We start from the raw sequence: 23876 nt of genomic DNA, 5'->3' as shown, positions 1-23876 counted from the left end.
TTTGAGCTCTTCTGTGGCCTGAGACCAGTTAATGTTTTTCTTGGAGGCTTTTGATGTAGGCTCTTTGACTTTGTTGACTTCTTGAGGCTGTATATTTTGGTCTTCTTTGTCACCAAAGAAAGATTCCAAAGTCTGAATCTGAGAGTGTTTTCACTGCCTGGCCATGTTCACAGCCAATTTACTTGACCCTTGAGTTTTTTGTCAGGGTATGACTGCTTGTAGAGTAAAGAATACTTTGTTCCAAGCTTGAGGGCTGCACTGTTGTTTTCAGAGCTATTTCTATACAGCCAGCTCTGCCACACCAGCATTTTTCCTTCTCCAAAGAGCCAGTACCTGACTGGGATCTTAAGCAGGCTGTGCACTCCCACTCTTATCTGCCACTTAATTCCTCCCACCAGGTGGGCCTGGGGCCAGAAGCAACTGTAGATGTAGTTCTGTAGCTGCCCCTCCCCTGCTGCCTCTGGTGCGGCAGCTCAACCATGAACTCCTTCCACTCTGTCCCCCGAAGCTTTTCCCACTAACCTTCTCTGTTGTCTTTGGTGTTTGCGGGTTGAGAAGTCTGATAACTGCCACAGCTCGCTGATTCAGGGTGCTAGGGCCGGTTCCGCCCAGTTCCTGGTCTGGTTGGTCCTGCCACCAACCACGGTGGGCTCTGCTCTCCTCTGTGCCCAGCTTCAGTGCTCGATAGACCTCACCCAGGAACCATCCAGGCTGTCCTGGGCTGGATCCCTGCTTCCCTCTGCTATTTTGTGGTTTCTGCAGCTCTAGAATTTGTTCAGAGCCATTTTTATAGGTTTTTGGAGGGACCTGGCTGTGAGCTTACACAAGTCCCTGCTTTCCAGCCACCATCGTGGCTCCACCCCCAAAGATGATAGAATATTTTAATAATCAATATTGGAGAAGAAGACTTCAGGGACCCAAAATATTAGAGAATGCAGTAAATCACCATAACCCTCCCACATTCAACTGCAAACAACCATAAAATAGTGCCAGAACACAAATCCTGGAACAGCAAAACCAGCAAAAAGACAGAGCAAACAAACTTTTAGCCCAAGGAACTTGAAATATAAACAAGATCTGTCTCACTTGTGTAAAAGAGGAATGCAATCCAGGACAGGCAGCATCCCAGCAAGCCCACTTCAGCAAACTACCAGGAGATCCTGAGCCTCAGTGCAGTGGAGCAGGCAAACATCAAGACTACAACCTCCTAAGTGCCTCAGCATAGCCAGGGGAATGGGCAGAGTCCAGCTCTTAGAACTGCCAAATGCTCCAGCATAGCCCAGGTCAAAGAGGCAACCTCCAGTGACTTTCAGCACAGGCTGTGGGAAAGAAGCAAACTCAAGGGGCTATATTCTCCCTGCTTCAATGTTAGTCTCAAGCAGCCAGGTAAATGCCAACCCCGTGGGTGCCTAAGTAAACAGGTAGCTGCCAGCAATCAGATGACCATATGCTTCAGTGTAGCATTGGAAAAACACAGATATATCCCACCAGCCCCAGCACCTGCCAGACAAAACGACTAGAACTTATTTTCAGTACTATGCAAGCTGCTAGAACCCTATGGCCTCCAGCAATACCAGTCACCCCCTACCCAACCCTCAGTGCAGCACTAGACATGAGGTTCAATGTCTTCAGGGCAACATTAGTGCAATCCCAGGTAAACAGCAAGGACTTGCAGCTCATGTCACAAAAAGTCTGAAACAGTGCCCCTTCCATGCCAGGTACAGAGCTCAAATTTGAAAGAAAGGAAAAAAGCCAAAAAAGGGGATATGACCATAGAAAGTAATTAAGGTGACAGGGAATATCAAGAGACAAACTCATAAGAGGAAAACGATGTCAAAACACCTATAGGCAAAATCCCAAACAAAAATGGCAAGTGGCCACAAACCCAGAAACCACTCATTGAAGAGCTCAAGGACTTTCAAAATTGTATGACAGGAAAAAGAAAAATAGTAAGAGAAATGAGAGTGATACAAAAGATAGGGAAAAAAAGACTCAGAAACTTGGAATACTGCTCAAAAAGTAGAATTGCCCAGATGGAAAAGGAGTTACAAAAAAAGGTGGAAAAAAAAATCAGCTCCTCAAAGAATAAAATTAGCCAAATGGAAAAGAATGTACAAAAATGACATCTTAAATGTTATAATTAGGCAAGAGGAACCTAATAACTATATGAGACATCAAGAATCAATCTAATTCAAAAAAAATGGATAAAAAAGTAAAATATCTCATGGGAAAAACATCTGACCTGGAAAATAGATCCAGGGAAACAATTGCAGAATCACTGGACTACCTGAAAGCTATAATCAAAAAGAGGACCTGGACAGCATCTTTCAAGAAATTATCAATAAAAACTGCCCTGATGTCTTAGAAGCAGAAAGGAAAATAGGCATTCAAAGAATCCACCAATGTCCTAAGGAAAAAGATCTCAAAATAAACACTCCAAAGATCATTATAGTCAAATCTCAGAACCATCAGCTCAAGGAAAAATTTTTATAAGTGGCCAGAAAGAAACAATTCATATATTGGGGAGCTACATTCAGAATTACACAGGACTTAGCTGCTGTAACATTAAAAAGGAGGATCATGGAGCATGATATTTTAGAAGGCAAAGAATCTGGGACTACAGCCAAGAATCACTTACCTGGCAAGTTAATCATTAAACATCAAAGGATAAAATGGCCATTCAAATAGAAGGATTTCAAGCTTACATAAGGAGAAGATCAGAATTAAACCAAAATTTTGATCTTCAGTATAAAGACCCAAGAGAAGCCTAAAAAGGGAAATGAAAACATAAGGGATTCAATAGAACTAAACTGTTGACATCCCTACATGGGAAAGATGATACTTGTAATTCTTAAAAATTGTATCACTAATAGTAGAACTAGACCATATATACATAGCCAGTGGTGAATTTGAGGGAATGACATTAAAAAAACCTGAGTGATGAGAAAGAGGCGTACACTGGGGGAAGAAGGAAGGAAGAGGCAGAATAGGGTAAATTATTTCACATGAAGAGGTGCAAAAGACCTATTACAATGGAGGGGAAGATGAATGGGTAGGTGATGAGCATTACTTTAACCTTACTGTCATCAGTATTGGCTCAAAGAGGGAATGACATACACAATCAGTTGAATATAGAAATCTATCTTACCTGACAGGGGAGTTGGAGGGGAAATTAAGTAAAGGACGTGGGAGGGTGGAGACTGACAGGAGAGAGGGTCGATTATGGGTGGCGGTAGACAGAAACAAAACACTGGAAAGGAGTGAAAGAGTGAAAGGAGAGAGAGTAGAAACATGAGGAAGAATAGTATGGGGGGAAATATTCAAGAAGCAATCATAAATGTGAATGTGAATGGGATGAACTCTCCCATAAAAGGGAAACAGAGAGCAGGGTAGATAAAAAAAAGACAGAATTATGCAATATGTGGTTTATAAGAAACACATTTGGGGCAGCTAGGTGGCATAGTGAGTAGAGCACCAACCCTGGAGTCAGGAGGACTTGAGTTCAAATCCAGCCTATGACACTTGGCACACTTTCTAGCTGTGTGACCTTGGGTAAGTCACTTAACCCCTATTGCCCTCCCTTCCCCTCTCAAAAAAAAGAAACACATTTGAAGTATAGGGACATACACACAATAAAGATAAGGGGCTGGAGCAGAATCTATTATTTTTCATCTGAATAAAAAACAGTAGGGGTAGTCAGATCTCAGACAAAATAAAAGCAAAAGTACACCTAATTAAAAGAGATAAGGAAGGAAATTACATCTTGCTAAAAGTTACCATAGACAGTGAAGTAATATAAATATCAAGCATACACACCAAGTGGTGTAGCATCCACATTCTTAAAGGAAAAGTTAAGTGAATTATAGGAATAAATAGAGAGAAAACTATACTAGTGGGGGACCACAACTCAATAAATCCAACCAAAAAATAAACAAGAAAGAAACTAAGGAAATGAATAGGATTTTAGAAAAGTTAGATATGACAAACCTTTACTAAAAAAAACTGAATAGGAATAAAAACGAATATACCTTTTTCTCAACAGCACATGGCACCCACACAAAAATTGACCATGTAATAAGGCATAAAAGCATTAAAATTGATAATAAAAAGCCAGAAATATTAAATATATTCTTTTTTGGATCAAAATGGAATAAAAATTACATTCACAAAAGGCTAGTGTGATAAAAATTAAAAAATTAATTGAAAACTAAATAATCTAATCCTAAAGAATGAGTGGGACAAATTAAAAATCATAGAAACAATCAATAATTTTATTAAAGAGAATGACAAGAGGCAAAGCCAAGATGGTGGAGTAAAGGCAGGGGCTCACCTGAGCTCTCCACCCAAAAACCTGCATGTACCTTTAAAAAATGACTCTAAAAAAATTTCTAGAAGAGCATAACCCACAAAAAGAAAAGTGAAACAAATTTCCAGCCCAAACCAACTTGGAAAATCAGCAAGAATGGTTTGTTGCAACAGGGTGAGATTGGAGCACAGTCCAGTCTAGGCTATGCCAGCACAGTCCTGGTCCCAGCAAAACAGGAGCAGGCCTTGGGAGTGATTGAATCAGGAGTGACAGCAGCTATTTCTGGGCCTCTCAGCCCAGAGATGGTAAGAGGGTTGAACAACTAGTCAGAAGGAGATTACAGGGGCCTTTTCGTTAACACTGAGGCAGGATTCTGTTACTTTACTCATAATCAGATCTGGGGCATAGTCCTGGGAGGCAGTAGGACTGAGGAGGACTGAATAGGGTGAGGAGAAGCACTAGCATTGCAGAGCTTACAGAAGCAGTGAAAGGGGGCTCCTTCTTACAGTTTCAGGGCAGAAAAGAGTGCTTGTGGTCACACAAATACTGGAGCACAGGTCAGGAGAGTAGTAAATACTCTCCTTAGATGAGGCCTATAAACCACTGTGGGCAGCTCTGAGAGCTGCTTGCAGCACATCAAAGGATTTCAGGTGGCCAGTGAAAATGGAAATCCATCAGCTAAACTAACTACACAAAGTCCCCTTAGGCAGACCTGCACAACATACTGCCCATGGGTTGCTGTATCAGTAAGGTAAGATTCATGACCTCAAGGATGACCATGAACATGCCTATATGGTTCAGAATCATGAAGTATATGGGGGCAGAGACTAGATGGCCAAATGAAAACAGCATCTTACCGGAGCTCTCTCACAACTTCTGTCAGATTCCTATAAAAAAGTGAATTCGAGCAGATTTGAGAGAGTTAGAAACCGCGAGCAGTCTGAGTGGGGCAAATTTCCCAGCCAGGAGAGTCTGAAAGGCCAAAGGAACGAATCTGCTGACTAGGAGAACAATCGGCATGCGGAGATGCTCCAGACAGCACCAAAGCAGAAGTAGCCGGCCAGGAAATCCACATGGGAGATGGACTGGGAGAAAGCTGGGCACACGAAACCAGTGGAGAACCCCAGGCCTCCCAACACAGGATGGCAGTCCGTGGAAGCAACAAGAGGCAGCACAATGCCACCGGTGGAGAGATATCAACTCCTGAGGCTTGCAGCCCAAAGGTATGAAATCCGGATTCTTGAACTTCCAGGAGACATAATGGCTAGGTAAATGGCTCTAATCCCTCCCTTCCCCACCCAGAGAGTGCCTCAGGGGAAAAAAAAAACATGCTGGAATAGAGGAGACAGAAGTGGGGTTTCAGTGGCTGAATAGTGGGAGTACCTGAGTCCCAGAGGGGCAGAGCCAGCAGGGATCAACACCAGGAGCCCAGACATACTCTTGCCGCCCCCCCCAGGGGAATTGCCAGACACCCAGCTCAAACAACAAAGAGCTGAGACCATCGCTGAAGAGCAACAGTGCTGGAGAGCAACCCCAGGAGAAGAGAACATTTCAGGCAGCCAGACCTCCTCCTCCACACCTCAGGAAACTGAAGGCTATAATTCACGAAGCCAACAACTAGACTCACAATCCCCAGAATAAGAAAGCTGGGACAGAGAACCCTGAGCCCCAAAAGCAAAAATTTATTGTAAAGCCAGGAAAAGGCTAACCAACATGAAGAACACAAAAAACCGAGGACCATTGATTCTTTTTATGGAGACAGGCATGATCAAAATACCAATTTGGAAGAGGGTAACAATGACACTATACCCACATCTGATACCTCAAAAGGTAGTGTGAACTGGTTTCAAGGCCAAAAAGCATTACTGGAAGAGCTCAAGGAGGATTTTAAAAACCAAATTAGGGAGGTAAAAGAAAAAATGGAAAAAAATGGAAAAAAATCCACTGACGAACTCAAGACCCTAAAGAATAAGACTGGTGAATGGCTACGGAGATTCAGAATCTAAATAGAGAAAATGATACCCTGAGAAGTAAAATAAACCAATTGGAAAAGGAGACTCAAAAGCAAAATGAAAACAATAACTCATTAAAAATTAGAGTTGAGCAAGTGGAAGCTAATGACTCTATGAGACATCAAGAAGTAGTAAAACAAAATGTAAAGAATGAAAGAATAAAAAAAAGAGAACTATCTGATTGGGAAAACAACTTACCTGGAAAATAGATCCAGGAGACACAATTTAAGAGTTATTGGTCGATCAGAGGTCCATGATGAAAAAAAGAGCCTTGACAGTATCTTCAAAGAAATTATCAAAGATAACTGCCCAGAGGTCCTAGAACCAGAGGGCAAAATAATCATTGAAAGAATTCACCGATCACCCCCTGAAAGAGATCCCAAACTGAAAACACCAAGAAATATTATAGCCAAATTTCAGAATTACAAAATCAAGGAAAAAATACTGCAAGCAGCCAAAAAGAAACAATTCAAATATCGTGGAACTACAGTCAGGATCACACAGGTTCTTTCAGCTTCCACTTTAAAAGACAGGAGAAACTTGAATATGATATTCTGAAGCGCAAAGGAGCTGGGACTACAACCAAGGATCAACTACCCAGCAAAATTAAGCATAGTTTTTCAGGGAAGGAGATGGGCATTCAATGAAATAAGGGAATTCCAGACCTTCCTGAAAAAAAGGCCAGAACTCTATGGAAAATTTGATTTCCAAATACAAAACAGAAGAGAGACAGGTAAACTAGGGGAAAACCCTGCACAAACCTTATTAATCAATAAGGGCAAATTATTTGCATATTTATATAGGATTATATCATCTTATGTATTTTTTATATGTATACATATATATGTCAATCTTGTGAATAGTACAGTTATCATGACAATTGAAAGGGATACATACAGACTGTGAATGTCTGTATAAAATAACTAATATGAGCATAAAAAACATAATTAAGAGATGTAAAGGTAGGGCTTTGAGAGAAGAGGTTAGGAGATAGTAGATAAGGGTAAATTACACCAAATGAAAAGGCACAAAAACACATTGTAGTAGAGGTAAAGAAGGGAGGGAGAAGAGCAGTATTTGAGCTTTACTATCATCTGATCTTGTTCTAGAAGGCAATAACATACTCTGATAAGTATATAAATCTAACTCATCCCACAGGAAATAGGAGGGGAAAGGGAGAAAAAAGGGAGGGGGGTAGTCAGAAGGGAGGGGAGAAGTAGCAAGTGGGAAATGGTAAGACAAGGGAGGGGAATAAAGAGGGAAGGTAAACTGAGGAAGGCAATGGTTAAAAGCCAAACTTTGTTGAGGAGTGGAAGGTAAAAGGGAGAAATAAAAGCATAAACAGGGGGAAATAGGATGGAGAAAAAGACACAGATAGAAATCATAACTGTGAATGTGAATGAGATGAACTCTCCCATAAAACAGAAGCAGATAGCAGAATGGATTAAAAACCATAGTCCTACAATATGCTGTTTACAAGAAAGACATTTGAAACAGGGGGATACATACAGAGTAAAGGTAAAAGGCTGGAGTAAAATATATTGAGCCTCAGCTAAAGTAAAAAAAAGCAGGTGTAGTAATCCTAATCTCAGATAAAGCAAATGTAAAAATAGATTTGATTAAAAGAGATAAGGAAGGACACTACATCCTGCTAAAAGGCACCATAAACAATGAAGCAATATCATTGTTTCACATTTATGCACCAAATGGTAAGGTATACAAATTCTTAGAGGAGAGGTTAAGGGAGTTACTGGAAAAAATAGGCAACAAAACTATAATATTGGGAGACTGCAACCTTCCACTTCATGAACTTCATAAATCTAACCTCAAAATAAATAAGAAAGAAGTTAAGGAAGTGAACAGAATTTTAGAAAAGACAGAGATGATAGACTTCTGGAGAAAACTAAATCGGGATAAAAAGGAATATACATTTTTCTCAGTGGTAGGTGGCACATACTCAAAAATTGACCATGTATTAGGGCATAAAAACCTCACAATCCAGTGCAGAAAGGCAGAAATAGTCAAATCGTACTTTTCAGATCATGATGCAATAAGAATTATTTGTAACAAATAACCATGGAAAAATAAGTGATAATTTAGTTTCTTCTTTTCCTATTCTAATTCCTTCAATTTTGTTCTCTTCTCTTATTGCTACAGCTAACGTTTCTAGTACCAAATTGAATAGTGGGGGTGATAATGGATATCCTTGTTTCACCCCTGATCTTATTGGGAATGCATCTAGCTTATCCCCATTACAAATAATGCTTGTTGATGGCTTTAGGTAGATACTATTTATAATTTTGAGGAAGGTTCCATTTATTCCTATGCTTTGAAGTGTTTTTAATAGGAATGGGTGTTGTATTTTGTCAAAGGCTTTTTCTGCGTCTATTGAGATGATCATATTGTTTCTGCTAGTTTTGTTGTTGATATGGTCAATTGTGCTAATAGTTTTCCTAATATTGAATCAGCCTTGCATTCCTGGAATAAAGCCTACCTGGTCATAGTGTATTATTCTCATGATGAGTTGCTTCAATCTTTTTGCTAATATTTTATTTAAAATTTTTGCATCAATATTCATTAGGGAAATTGGTCTATAATTTTCTTTCTCTGTTTTGACTCTAGCTGGTTTGGGTATTAGTACCATATTTGTGTCATGAAAAGAATTTGGTAGGACTCCTTCTTCACCTATTTTCCCAAATAGTCTAAAAAGTATTGGAATTAGTTGTTCTTTAACTGTTTGATAGAATTCACATGTAAAACCATCTGGCCCTGGAGATTTTTTCCTAGGGCCAGATTGGCATGCTCAATTTCTTTTTCTGAGATGGGGTTATTTAGAAATTTTACTTCTTTTTCTGTTAACCTGGGCAGTTTATGTTTTTGTAGATATTCATCCATATCTCTAAGGTTGTCAAATTCATGGGCATACAATTGGGCAAAATAATTCATAATTATTGTTTTGATTTCCTCTTCATTAGAGGTGAACTCACCCTTTTCATTTTTGATACTGGTAATTTCATTTTCTTCTTTCTTTTTTTAATTAAATTGACCAAAGGTTTATCAATTTTATTGTTTTTTCATAAAACCAGATGTTTGTTTTATTTATTAATTCAATAGTTTTCTTGGTTTCAATTTTATTAATCTCTCTTTTGATTTTCAGTATTTCTAATTTGGTATTTAAATGGGGATTTTCAATTTGCTCTTTTTCTAGCTTTTTCAGCTGTATGCCCAGATCATTTATCTCCTTTCCCCCTATTTTATTCATGTAAGCATTTAGGGATATAAAACTTCCACTAAGAACTGCTTTTGCTGCATCCCATAAGTTTTGGTATGTTGTCTCATTATTGTTATTCTCTTGAATGAAGTTATTAATTGTTTCTCTGATTTGGTCTTTGGCCCACTCATTCTTTAGAATTAGATTATTTAGTTTCCAATTAGTTTTTAGCTTATTTAACCATGGTTCTTTGTGGAAAATGATTCTGATTGCATCATGACCTGAAAAGGATGCTTCGACTACTTCTGCCTTTCTGCACTTCATTGTGAGGGTTTTATGCCCTAGTCCATGGTCAATTTTTGAGTATGTGCCATGTACCGCTGAGATTGTATATTCCTTTTTATCCCGATTTAGTTTTCTCCAGAGGTCTATCACATCTGCCTTTTCTAAAATTCTGTTTACCTCCTTAACTTTTTTCGTATTTATTTTGAGGTTAGATTTATCAAGTTCATAAAGGGGGACGTTGAGGTCTCCCAATATTATAGTTTTCCTGTCTGTTTCTTCCTGTAACTCCCTTAAACTCCTCTAAGAATTTGTATGCCTTACCACTTGGTGCATATATGTTAAACAATGATATTGCTTCATTGTTTATTGTGCCTTTTAGCAGGATATAGTGTCCTTCCTTATCTCTTTTAATTAAATCTATCTTTACTTTTGCTTTGTATGAGATTAGGATTGCTACACCTGCTTCTTTTACTTTAGCTGAGGCGCAATATATTTTACTCCAGCCTTTTATCTTTACCCTGTGTGTCTCCCCCTGTTTCAAATGTGTTTCTTGTAAACAGCATATTATAGGATTATGGTTTTTAATCCATTCTGCTATCCGCTTCTCTTTTATGAGAGAGTTCATCCCCTTCATGTTCAGAGTTATGATTTCTATCTGTGTCTTTTTCTCCATCCTATTCCCCCCTGTTTATGCTTTTATTTCTCCCTTTCCCCTTCTCCTCCTCAACAAAGTTTTGCTTTTCACCGCCGCTTTCCTCGGTTTACCCTCCCTCTTTATTCCCCTCTCTTATCTTACCATTTCCCACTTGCTACTTCTCCCCTCCCTTCTGACCACCCCCCTCCCTTTTTCCCCCCTTCCCCTCCTACTTCCTGTAGGTTAAGTTAGATTTCTAAACTTATCAGGGTATGTTATTCCCTTCTTGAACTAGATCAGATGACAGTGATGCTCAAATAATGCTCTTATCCCTCCCTTCTTTCCCTCTACTATAATATGTTTTTGTGCCTCTTCATTTGATGTAATTAACCCTTTCTACTACCTCCTTACCTCTTTTCTCATAGCCCTCCCTTAACATCTCTTACTTATGTTTTTTATCTTTACATCAGTTAATTTATACAGGCATTCACAATCTATGTGTATCCCTTTCCGTTGTCATAATATCTGTACCATTCTCAAGACTGACATTTATATGTATATATATGAAACATACATATGATGATATAATCTCACATAAAGATACAGACAACCTACCCTTATTGGTTAATAAAGTTTGTGGGGGTTTCCCCCCCTGGTTACCATTTTATGTCTCTCTTGAGTTTTGTATTTGGAGATCAAATTTTCCGTTGAGTTCTGACCTTTTCATCAGGAAGGTCTGGAATTCCCTTATTTCATTGAATGTCCATTGCCTTGCCTGAAAAATTATGCTTAGTTTTGCTGAGTAGTTGATCCTTGGTTGTAGTCCCAGCTCCTTTGCCCTTCGGAATATCATATTCCAATTTCTCCTGTCTTTTAATGTGGAAGCTGAGAGATCCTGCATGATCCTGACTGTAGTTCCACGATATTTGAATTGCTTCATTTTGGCTGCTTGCAGTATTTTATCCTTCAGTTTATACTTCTGAAATTTGGCTATAATATTTCTTGGTGTTTTCAGTTTGGGATCTCTTTCAGGGGGTGATCGCTGAATTCTTTCAATGACTATTTTGCCCTCTTGTTGTAGGACCTCTGGGCAGTTGTCTTTGATAATTTCTTCGAAGATAATGTCAAGGCTCTTTTTTTCATCATGGATTTCTGGTAGACCAATAACTCTTAAATTGTGTCTCCTGGATCTATTTTCCAGGTCAGTTGTTTTCCCAATCAGATATTTCACATTTTTTCTATTTTTTCATTCTTTACATTTTGTTTTACTACTTCTTGGTGCCTCATAGATTCATTAGCTTCCACTTGCTCAACTCTAATTTTTAATGAGTTATTGTTTTCATTTTGCTTTTGAGTATCCTTTTCCAATTGGTTGATTTTGCCTCTCAGGGTGTCATTTTCTCTCTCTAGATTCTGAATTTCCATAGCCATTTCGCCAATCTTATTCTTTAGGGACTTGATTTCATCAGTGGGTTTTTTTCCATTTTTTCCATTTTGTATTTTAGTTCCCTAATTTGTTTTTTAAAATCCTCCTTTAGCTCTTCGAGCAATGCTTTTTGGGCTGGAGACCAGTTCATATTACCTTTTGAGGTATCCGATGTATCTACAATGTCATTGCTGCACTCTTCTATGTTGGTACTTTGATCCTGCCTGTCTCCATAAGAAGAATCTATTGTCCTCGGTTTTTTTGTGTTCCTCTTCATGTTTGTTGGTTTGCCTTTTCCTGCTTTACAACAAATTTCTGCCTTTAGGGTTCAGGGCTCTCTGCCCTGGCTTTCTTATTCTGGGGATTGTGAGTGTAGAATTATAGCCTTCAGTTTCCTGAGGTGTGGGGGAGGGATATGGCTCCCTGATTTCTCAATCCCTATGGGTGCTCTCCAGCAGTGTTGTTTTTCATCAATGGTCTCAGCTCTTTGTTGTTTGAGCTGATGTCTAGCACTTCCCCTGGGGGAGCAAGATTACGTCTGGGCTCCTGGCATTGACCCCTGCCGACTCTGCCCCTCTGGGACTGATGAACTTCTACTATTTGACCACTGAAGACCCACTTCTTCCTGCTCTGTTCCAGCGTTCATTTTTTTTTCCCGAGGAATTCTGTGGGTGAGGAGGGGAGGGATTAGAGCCTTTTACCTGGCCATTATGTCTCCAGGAAGCTCAAGAAGCCGTGATCAATTCCTTTGGGCTGCAAGCCTCAGGGCTCGGTGTTTCCCGGCCAGCGGCATTGCACTGCCTCTCCTTGCTTCCACAGACTGCTGTCCTGTGTTGGGAGGCCCGGGCACCTCCTGAGCTTTCGGGCACCCAGCTTTCTCCCAGCCTGTCTCCCACGTAGATTTCCCAGCTGGCTGCTTCCACTTTGGTCCTGTCTGGAGCAGCTCCATACGCCCCACACTGAGCACTATACGAGCCTACGGATTCATGCCTTCGGCCTTTCAGACTCTCCCAGCTCAGAAATTTGCCCCATGCAGAGTGCTCACGGTTTCTGACTCTCTCAAATCTGCTCAAATTCACTTTTTTATAGGAATCTGACAGACCTTGTGAGAGAGCTGCGGTAAGACTCTGCCCTCATGTTGCCATCTTGGCTCCTCCCCCAATGAACATAATTATGAAACACTTTCCATGCAAATAAAGTCACATCTAAATAAGTGGAAAAATATCAGTTGCTCATGGTAAGGCCGAGCTAATATAATAAAAATGACAATTTTACCTAAATTTATCTTTCATAACAACCTGGAAAAACCTACACAACATAATGGTGAGTGAATGGAGCAGAGCCAGGAGAACATTATACACAACCACAGATATATGGATTCTGTGAGCACTAACCCTGACAGACTTTGCTCTTCTCAGCAACACAAGGTGCAGGCACAACTCCAAAGGACTCATGATGGAGAATGCTATCTACATCCAGAGAAAGAACTATGAATTATGAACGCAGATTGGGCACACTTCATGCTCGCCTTTTTTCCCCCTTTTTTTCCTTTCTTTTGTATTTGTTTTTGGGGTGTTTTTTTTGGTTCTGTTTCTTCTTACTCATGATTCATTCCATTGGTCATAATTCTTCTGCACAACTTGACTAGTGTGTAAATTAATTCAATGCAAAGCTATACATAGAAGTTATATGGGATTCCATGCCATCTTGGGGAGGGAGGGAAGAAAATCAGGACCTCAAAATTATGTAGAACTGTGTGTTGCAAACTAAAAATAAAAAGAAAAAATAAAATGGAAAAAAAAAGAATCACAAAGTATGAAAAACTCTCTATGTAGAAGGTAGAGGAAGTAGTACATTTATTTAGACTCCAGAGGATAAAATCCCAAGACCAATCACTCCAATTTGTTGTAGCAGTAGTTATATTCTAAAAGCAGTAAGTCCATCTCAATGTAGGAACCAGGAGGGGCAGCTAGGTGGCGCAGTGAGTAGAGCACCGGCCCTGGAGTCAGGAGGACCTGAGTTCAAATCCGGCCTCAGACACTTGACACTTGTACTAGCTGTGTGACCTTGGGCAAGTCACTTAGCCCCAATTGCCCTGCCCAAAAAAAAAATGTAGCAACCAGGAAATTATAACATAATATTATAGCAAGGAACCAAGTCATCCTGTGCCCCACCACCTCCCCCTGCAAAGGCCTTCTTGTAAACAATCACTCACAAATCCTAACTGTCTGCTTGCCTGCATTTTCTCCCCTCTCAGTTCTCTGGTCTCCGAAGCTCCCTGGGTTCCACTCTCTTTTCAGCAGCTCTGTCTACTCCTTCTCCTTGGGCTGAATTCTGAATTCTCGTTTCTCTTCTGACTTCTGAATTCTCAGTTCCCAATGGCTACCTTCTGGGTACCTTTTGGGCTTCTTGCCCAATCAGCAAAAGGGTGTGGGCCTGAGGCTTAGTGCCTAGTAAGTAAAGGGATTAGGCACACCTACAAACAAACTTCTAATGAAGCTTCACTTAATTGGCCCCATCTGAGGTCTGCTGAGTGGATGGGAAAGGTCTTTAATCCCTGATTGACATCACAAAGGTGTTGCCTGCATCTAATCAAACCTTCTTTTGTGGTCCCCAGCTGAGACTTATTGAATGGGCAGGAAAGATCTTTCACTTACTGATTGGCCTCAGAGCAGTCCACCAAAGGATTTCAGGCAGCCTGTGGAAATTGTAGAAAATGCAAAATAGGTCTGCACAATATCTGGCCCATAGGCCCTATGTTGCGCAGGCCTGCCTCAGATAATATCATCTTGGAAGAACTGAAAACTTACACATCTCTAGAAATAACTCTGAAAACAAATGCACACAACCCCTGGAGCTTGGAACAGTGTACTCTCCACCCTGGATGCAGAACCCTAATTTAACAAATAGTTAAAAGTCAAGTAATAGGCTGGTAAAATGAAGAAACAATGGAAAAAACATCTCTGACTATAGAAAGTTACTATGGTGATAAGAAAGATCAAAACACACACTCACAAGAAGACACAAAGTAAAAGCTCCTACATTCAAAGCCTCCAAGAAAAATATGATTTGTCCTTAGGCCATGGAGGAGCTCAAAAAGGATTTGGAAAATCAAGTAAGAGAGGTAGAGAAAAAAATAGGAAGAGAAATGAAAACGATGCAAGAAAATAAAAAAAAATGAGTCAACAGCTTGATAAAGGAGACACATAAAAAAAAAAGAAAATAACACCTTAAAAAAAAACAGACTAGGCCAAATGGCAAAAGAGGTCCAAAAAGTCAATGAGGAGAAGAATGTCTTAAAAAGCAGAATTAGTTAAATGGAAAAGGAGGTACAAAAGCTCACTGAAGAAAATAATGCCTTAAAAATTTGAATGGAGCAAATGGAAGCTAATGACTTTACGAGAAATTAAGAAACAATCAAACAAAACCAAAGGAATGAAAAATAGAAGACAGTGTGAAATACCTCATTGAAAAAAACAACTGAACTGGAAAAAAGATCCAGGAGAGATAATGGAAAAACTATTGGACTATCTGAAAATCATGATAAAAAAGAGCCTGGACATCCTTTTTTGAGGAATTATCAAGGAAAACTGCTCTGATATTCTAGAACCAAAAGGTAAAGTAGCAAAGGACAGAATCCACCAATCACTTCTTGAAAGATACCCCAAAATAAAAACCCCTAAGAATGTTATAGCCAAATCCCAGAAATCACAAGAGAAAATATTGCGAGCACCCAGAAACAAACAATTCAAGTAGTGTGGAAACATAATCAGAATAATATAAGATTTAGCAGCTTCTACATTAAGAGATTGGAAGGCTTGTAATATGATATTCTGGAGGGCAAAAGAGCTAGGATAAGGACCAAGAATCACCAATCCAGCAAAACTGAGTATAATCCTTCAGGGGAAAAAATAGGCATTGAATGAGATAGAGGACTTTCAAGCATTCTTGACAAAAAGCATAGAAAATTGATTTTCAAATACAAGACTCAAGAAAGGCATTAAAAGGTAAACAGAAAAGGGAAATCATAAGGGACTTAATAAGATTCATTCATGGGAAGATGATATTTGTAACTTATAAGACCTTCTTCATTATTGAGGTACATAGAAGAACTATAAAGAAGGACAAGATGCTATCCAGGCTCTTTTTCTGATGATGGCTTTCAGGTGGTCCAATAATTTTTAAATTATCTCTCCTGGTTCTATTTTCCAGGTCAGTTGTTTTTCCAACACAGTATTTTACATTTTCTTCTATTTTTTCATTCTTTTGATTTTGCTTCCCTGATTCTTGTTGTCTCATAGAGTCTTTAGTTTGCACTTGTTCAATTACAGTTTTAAAGAAATCCTTTTCTTCAATTAGCTTTTTGTATACCTTTTTGTATTTAGGCAATTCTATTTTTATTAATTAATTGATTTTTAGTTTTCAACATTCATTTCCACAAGATTTTGAGTTCCACATTTTCTCCCCATCTGTCCCCTCTACCACACCCCAAGATGGCATGCATTCTGATCACCCCTTCTCCCAGTCTGCCCTCCCTTCTATCTTCCTCTCCCCACCCCCACCTTATCACTTTCCACCTTACTTTCTTGTAGGGCAAGATAGATTTCTATACCCCGTTGCCTGTATATCTTATTTCCCAGTTGCAGGTAAAAACAATTTTTAACAATTGTTTTTAAAACTTTGAGTTCCAAATTCTCTCTCTTCTTCCCTCCCCACCGAGCCTTAATGAGAGGGTAAGCAATTCAATATAGGTTATACATGTGTAATTGTGCAAAACACTTCCATAATAGTCATGTTGTGAAAGATTATATTTCTCTCCATCCTATACCCCCCATTTATTCAATTTTCTCCTTTGACTCTGTCCCTTTTCAAAAGTATTTCCTTCTGACTACCCCCTCCCCAATCTTCCTTCCCTTCTATTATCCCTCCTGTTATCCCCTTCCTCCCTACTTTTCTCTAGGGTAAGATAGCCAATTGAGTGTGCATGTTATTCCCTTCACCTTGCCCCCTCTTCCCATCCATTGTAAAAATGTTTTCTTAACTTTTTTTATGTGAGATAATTTATCTCATTATATCTCTCCCTTTATGCTTCTCCCAATATGTTTTTCTCTCACCCCTTAATTGTATTTTTTAGATATCATCCCTTCATATTCAATACACCCTGTGCCCTCTGTCTGTGTGTGTGTGTGTGTGTGTGTGTGTGTGTGTGTGTGTGTGTGTGTCTTCCCTCCAACTACCCTAATACTGAGAAAGGTCTCAGTCTCATGAGTTATAAATATCATCTTTCCATGTAGGAATGTAAACAGTTCAACTTTAATAAGTCCCTTATGATTTCTCTTTCCTGTTTACCTTTTCATACTTCTCTTGATTCTTCTGTTTGAAAGTCAGATTTTCTATTCAGCTCTGGTCATTTCATCAAGAATGCTTGAAAGTCTTCTATTCCATTGAATATCCATTTTCCCCTGAAGGATTATACTCAGTTTTGCTCGATAGCTGATTCTTGGTTTTAATCCTTCCTCCCTGGACCTCCAAAATATCACATTCCAAGCCCTTCGATCTCTTAATGTAGAAGTTGCTAGATCTTGTGCTATGCTGATTGTCTTTCTACAATATTTGATTTGTTTCTTTCTGGATGCTTGCAATATTTTCTCCTTGACCTATTAATTCTGGAATTCAGCTATAATATTTCCAGGAGTTTTCCTTTTGGGATCTTTTTCAAGAGATGATCAGTGGATTCTTTCCATTTCTATTTCCCCCTCCAGTTCGAGAATATCAGGGCAGTTTTCCTTGATGCTGTCCTGAAAGATGATGTGTAGGCTCTTTTTTTCATGGCTTTCAGATAGTCCAATATTTTTTAAATTATCTCTCCTTGGTCTATTTTACAGGTCAGTGGTTTTCCAATGAGATATTACACATTGTCTTCTATTTTTTTTCATTCTTTTGGTTCTGTTTTATAATTTCTTCATTTCTCATAAATTCATTAACATCCATTTGCTCCATTTTAATTTTTAAGGAAATAATTTCTTCAGTGAGTTTTTGGACCTGCTTTTCCATTTGGCCAATTTTGCTTTTTAAGGCATTCTTCTCCTCATTGGCTTTTTTCTTTACTTTTTTTGCCATTTGGGTTAGTCTATTTTTAAGCTATTGTTTTCTTCACTGTTTTGGGGGATCTCCTTTAGCAAGCTATTGGTTTGTTTTTCATGATTTTTTTGTATCACTCCCATTTCTGTTCCCAGTTTTTCCTCTATTTCTCTTATTTGATTTTCAAAATATTTTTGAGCTCTTCCATGGCCTGACACCAATTTATTTTTCTTGGAGGCTTTCACTGTAGAAGCTTTGACTTTGTTGTCTCCTGGTTGTATGTTTCAATCTTCTTTGTCATCAAAGTAAGATTCTATTGTCTGATTTTTCCCACTCTTTGCTGATTTTCCCAGCCAATTACTTGACTTTCGATCTCTTTGTCAAGGTAAGACTTTGATTCCATAATGGAGAGTGCACTATCCAAGCTTCAGGGCTTTGGGGCAGCTGTTTTGAGAGATACTTCTAAGAACCTGTAAACTTTAGTTCTTCCAAGGTGGTATAATTAAAGAAGAGGTGTTTACTCTTCTCATGGCCTGTCCTCTGGTCTGTGAGTGACCTCAAGTACTCTTTTCTGCCTTGGAACTGTGAAGACGATTGCTTCTCCACAGCTGCCACAAGATCTCCCCTAGCAGCATTCCTCCTCATCCCAGGACTGTGACCCAGATCCAAGCAGGGCAAAGCAAGAGAATCCTGCCTCATGCCAACAAAGAGATCCCTGCAATCCACGTCTGATATGGTGCTTGATTCCCCCTCTTTCTGTGGGTCCAGAGCAGTATTGGCTAATGCTGCTGCTGCCACCACTGTGCTGCTGCTGCCACCACTGCTGCCACAGCCACTACCATGACGTCTGCCAACATGGGGCTGAGATAGGACTGCATTCCTCTCTCACCCAGGTGTGGCAGAGTTTTCCCACTGACTTTCTACATTGTCTTTGGCCTTTGTGGGTTGGAAACCACCACAGCTGCCAATGATTGAATCCCCTGAGGACTGCTGTAGCCCCATCTGTGCTGACTTGTAGCCCACTATGATGGGGTAGCCTAGCATAATCACACCTGTTGTACCCTGGGTTTTGAGACTGGCAATTTGCCTGCTGAGCTGGGGCTAGAGGCCTCACAGCTGACCTACCGTGCTACTGGCCTGCTGAGCCAGGGCCATGGGGTTGCTGATCAGTGCTGTGGCTAAGACACTCTTGCTGGCTTGCCTAGATACTGCCTATGCTGGGCTTTGCTCCCCTTTTACCCAAGTGAGACAGACTTTTCCTGATGTCCTCCTAAGTTCTTGCTCATGTCACTCCAGAATTCTTTTAAAGGATTGTTTAGCCTTGTTTATGAGGGAAATGGGGGAGAGCTCAGGAAATTTCCTGACTTCTTTCTATCATCTTGGCTATGCTTACCTCAGTCCACTCTTACATTGTGACTTGTACCACCACTCACCCATTTTAAAACAAATATTTTATTAACCTAAATCTTGTTAATGTAAATCTGTTGTAACGACTCCCATGCATACAGACTGATCCCATCACTTGAGGACATCACCTTAGAACTGACCTCACTTGCCAATGATGTAGTGGGGAGGAGTTGAGATGACAGTTATGCTACCCTTTCATAACATCTAGTCAATCAGAAGACACTTGTGTTGTTCAAGATTTTGCTCTATTTTCTTAATCACTTTACAAAATCCTATCATCCCTAACTAGACATCTTTGACTACAGAACAGGCATTGACCTCATTTATTGGCTACTGCTAGCCTAGCTAACAAATTAATCATTCTGAGATCTTTGCTGCCTCTGTCTACCATTATTTCCATCATGACATATACCAAGTAGGTTATTGACATAAATAAAGTTTTACTATATACCACAATATTAATAGCAGCACTTTTTGTGATAGTAAAAAAATGTAATGAAGGTAGATATCCATCAGCTGGCTAAGAGCTAACCAAATTATCATTCACAAATATAATGGCATATTAATGTGCTATAAGAAATGATGAATATGGCTGTCTCCCATTTTATCTCATCAGCAGCCACAGGGATAGGAGCAACAGCAGCAGCATATACCACTGGAAATTCTCTGCTCCTAGGCATGGGCCTCTGGGCTGCTTGCCTCAGAAGCAAAACAAGTTCCCCAAAGATGACCCCACTTATAGCCTTCTGGGCTATAAAGCTACATCAAAGGAGAGTTAGATAGGGCTGGCTCAAAGTTAAGAAAGGAAGAAGTTGAAGTAAACACCATTGTGGAGATAACCTTAAGGTCATTGTATGCATCATGGGCCAGTGCAAACCCCTGAGGCATCCAGACCTTCAAAATAGTCTACATTGTTGATTGCAAGGGGTGATTCTATAAAAACTGGCATAAATCTAAGACAAAGGTCTTCACTAACTACTGCAAGAAGTGGCAAGACAATGACGGGAAGAAGCTGTTGGAGAAAGATTTCACCAGCATGAAGAAATACTGCCAGATGATCTAAATCATTGCCTGCACCCAGATGCACCTGCTCTCTCTGAGGAAGAAGAAGTCTTACTTGATAGAGATTCAGGTTATTGGCAGTAGTATATTTGAGAAAATGGATGGTGCCTAGAAGAAGCTAAAGCAGTGAGTTCCCATGTCCCTTGCATTTGGGCAGGATGAAGTGATTGATGTCACTGACTGTCCAAGGGTAAGGGTTACAGAAATGTCACTAGCTGCTTGTACATAAAGAAATTGTCCTGACAAATTCCCAGATGACTGACTAAGGTGGCATGTATTGGAGTTGGCATACTGACTGTGTGGCCGTCACTGCAGCTCAGATTGGTCAGAAAAGCTATCACCATTGTACCAAGTTCAAAAAAACAAGATTGGCCAGGGCTACCAGATTAAGGATGGGAAACTGATAAAAAAATAACTCATCCACTGATTATGACCTGTCTGACAAGAGTGTAAATCTTCTGGGAGGCTTTGTCCACTATGGCAAAGTGCACAATATCTGTACCATGCTCAAAAATTGTGTCCTTGGGATTAAGACCATATCATCACCATGTAAAAGCCTCTTCTGATACACGCTAAATGTCATTTACAGACTAAGATTGACTTGAAGCTTAGTGATGCCTCCTCCAAATTTGACCATGGCTTGTTCAAGACTGTGGAAGAGAAGAAAGATTTCATGGAACCACTCAAAAAGGGCCAAGTAGTAGAATAGATAGAGAGCATTATGAGATGTAAAATGAATAATTTTGATTACATTAAATTAATATTGTTTTGTGCAAAGAAAAACAATGCAACAAAGAGTAGAAGGAAAGCAAAAAGCTAGGCTTTTTTGGTACAGCAAGTAACTCTGATAAAGGCCTTGTTTCTCAAATATTTAGAGAACTGAGTCAAATTGAGAAGATTACAAGTCATCACCCAGTTGATAAGTGGTCAAAAGTTATGAACAGCCAGCTTTTAGATTAAGATTTCTTAATTTTTAGATTAAGATAAAATTTTAGATTAAGATAAAAGCTATCTATAGTGAAAAATGCACACATCTCAGATTGACTAAGATGACAGAAAAAGAAAATAGTAAGTATTAGAGAAAATACAGGAAAATTCTAATACACTATTGGTGGAGTTGTGAACTTATCTAACCATACTAGACAGCAATTTGGAATGATGCCCAAAGGACTATAAAAGTGTGCACATTCTTTTGACTAGCAATACCACTACTAGGTCTGTATCCCAAAGAAAGCCAAAATTAAAAAAAATAATAATAATAAAAGGTTTCTGGAAGCTCTTTTAGTGATAGCAAAGAATTAGAAATTGATGGAATGCCCATCAATTGGGGAATGGCTGAACAAGTTATGCTACATAATTGTCATTCTAGCCTATTGTAATATAAGAAATGATAAGCAGGATGATTTCAGAAAAAACATGGAAAGCTATACATGAATCAATGCAAAATGAAGTGAACAGAACCAGGAGAATATTCTACATAGTAACAGCAACATTACATAATGATCAACTGTGAATGACTTAGCTTTTCTCAGCAATCAAATGACCTAAGACAATTCCAAAGAACTCATGATGAGAAATTCTATTCACTTCCAGAGAAAGAACTGAGAGTCTGAATGTAGATCAAAGCATACTCTTTTTCACTTTTTTCATTTTTTGTCTTTTTTCCACAACATGACTAATATGCAAAGATGTTTTGCATGATTGCACATGTATAGACTATATCAAGGTAGGGGAGGAGGCAGGAGAGAAGGGAGAGAATTTGGACCTTCAATTTTTTTAAAGGAATGTTAAACATTATTTTTACATGTAATTGAAAATTACATGTAAATTGGAAAAATAAAATATTATTTTTATAAAGGACCATGTTGCTAAGAAAGGAGCTGCCTAACATTTTCAGGCCAATTAGAAGTTAGTGGGTTGTTAATAAATTGAAATTATTTTTAAAATTAAAAAATTATGAAAATGCTAAATACAGAGACACATGGAAAGATTTGTGCAATCTGATGCAGTGTGAATTAAAGACCCAAGAAAATAATATATAGAATCAATAAAAGCAGTGTAAATGGAAAGAACAAGCACTAAGAAAAAATCAAAAGTGGGTGTTGCAAAATTACCAATAACCAGCATGACTCCAAAGTAGAAATATGAGAAGATACCCCTACACTATTGTTTTGCATATGTAACAGGCCCGTGAGATTGGTACTGTTCCTATATTTTGAGGCTTTTTCAATGTGTTGGTTGATTTATTCTTTTTTCTTTTACTATATTATATTTAAAATACTTATTATATGAGATGACTGGGAAGAAATAGAGAAAGGATTCTGGGAAAACGTCTGATGATGGCAAAATGAAGGATGTCAATATAAATTCATTTTAAAAAGGGACACATTAATTGTGTGACTTTAAGTCTCTTCTATGTTCCTCTGTTTCCTATATATAAAATTTGGATAATATTACTATTAATCTTATTCACTTCTGACAAAGTATTTTTGTAAACAAGGAAGTCCTATAGAAATGTGATTTACTATTATTATAATATCTGTGGAGCAATTTAATTTACATTCTCTCATTTGATATTCAAAACAATCCTATAGGGAGCTATTATTATTTCCCATTTATAGGTTAAGAGTAGAAAGTCCAGAAAACTTTCATTATTTTTCTAAGGTCACCCAGTTAGTATGGATCAGAGGCAGGTATACATAAATACCCAGAAATACTGATTCCTAGTTCAATGCTGATTCTGTTCTGCCACGTTGCCTCCTCAAGTGAAATTGCCTTTCCCTCTCTCAATGTTCCACAGAGCCACAGTCCTCAGCACCTGTAGTGGATACTGAATATGGGAAAGTCCAGGGCAAACAAGTGATTCTACAAGAATTTGACAAATCAGTCAATGTTTTCCTGGGAGTTCCTTTTGCCAAAGCCCCTCTCGGACCCTTGAGGTTTGCTCCACCCCAGCCCCCTGAGCCCTGGGACGATGTGAAGAACACTACTACGTACCCACCCATGTAAGTCATCAGTTTTTAGTATTTTTTTCTGGAAAGGGGAAGGCTTCAAGTAAAGAAAATCATAATTGCCTAATTGAGAAAATTATCTCCTAATTTTTATTGGCTTTTTGCTATTCCAGAACCCTGAAATCTTTCCATAGCTCTGTTTCGCCTATCTGCTCCTTACCCCAGAAACACTCCTCTTTTTTTCTCACTCCTAACCCAATCATTTAACCTATATTAGGTTGGAGGAGAACATCTTAAGTTTGCACAGTTAAATGGTCCTGAGTCTTAGAAACCTTACCTACAATGGACAAATAAAGGATCTGCTGCAGCCCCACCTTACATAGGTGCTGGGGTGCTTTCTTTGCTTGATTACAATCAAACAAATCCCTGGAACACATTGCCTGGTAAAATGGCAGTTTTCCTTTGCCTGTATTTTTCACTCATACCAAGACCACATCTAAT

General features: G+C 39.0%; 1 protein-coding gene across 2 annotated transcripts in view; it reads left to right on the top strand.

The window, feature by feature from the left end:
* LOC118841853 (liver carboxylesterase 1-like) overlaps positions 1–23876 on the top strand; it is an 85945-nt gene that overhangs the window by 3919 nt on the left and 58150 nt on the right. For both annotated transcript variants that reach the window (XM_036749518.1, XM_036749517.1), the window contains exon 2: positions 23225–23429. In XM_036749518.1, the coding sequence (XP_036605413.1) occupies positions 23225–23429 (205 nt within the window). The remainder of the gene's footprint in view (positions 1–23224; positions 23430–23876) is intronic.

The sequence above is a fragment of the Trichosurus vulpecula genome, chromosome 3 (genome assembly GCF_011100635.1).
Source record: "Trichosurus vulpecula isolate mTriVul1 chromosome 3, mTriVul1.pri, whole genome shotgun sequence".
NCBI classification, from domain to species: domain Eukaryota; kingdom Metazoa; phylum Chordata; class Mammalia; order Diprotodontia; family Phalangeridae; genus Trichosurus; species Trichosurus vulpecula.
The sequence above is the reverse complement of the archived record's forward strand: the minus strand, read 5'-3'. Positions and strand labels throughout refer to the sequence as shown.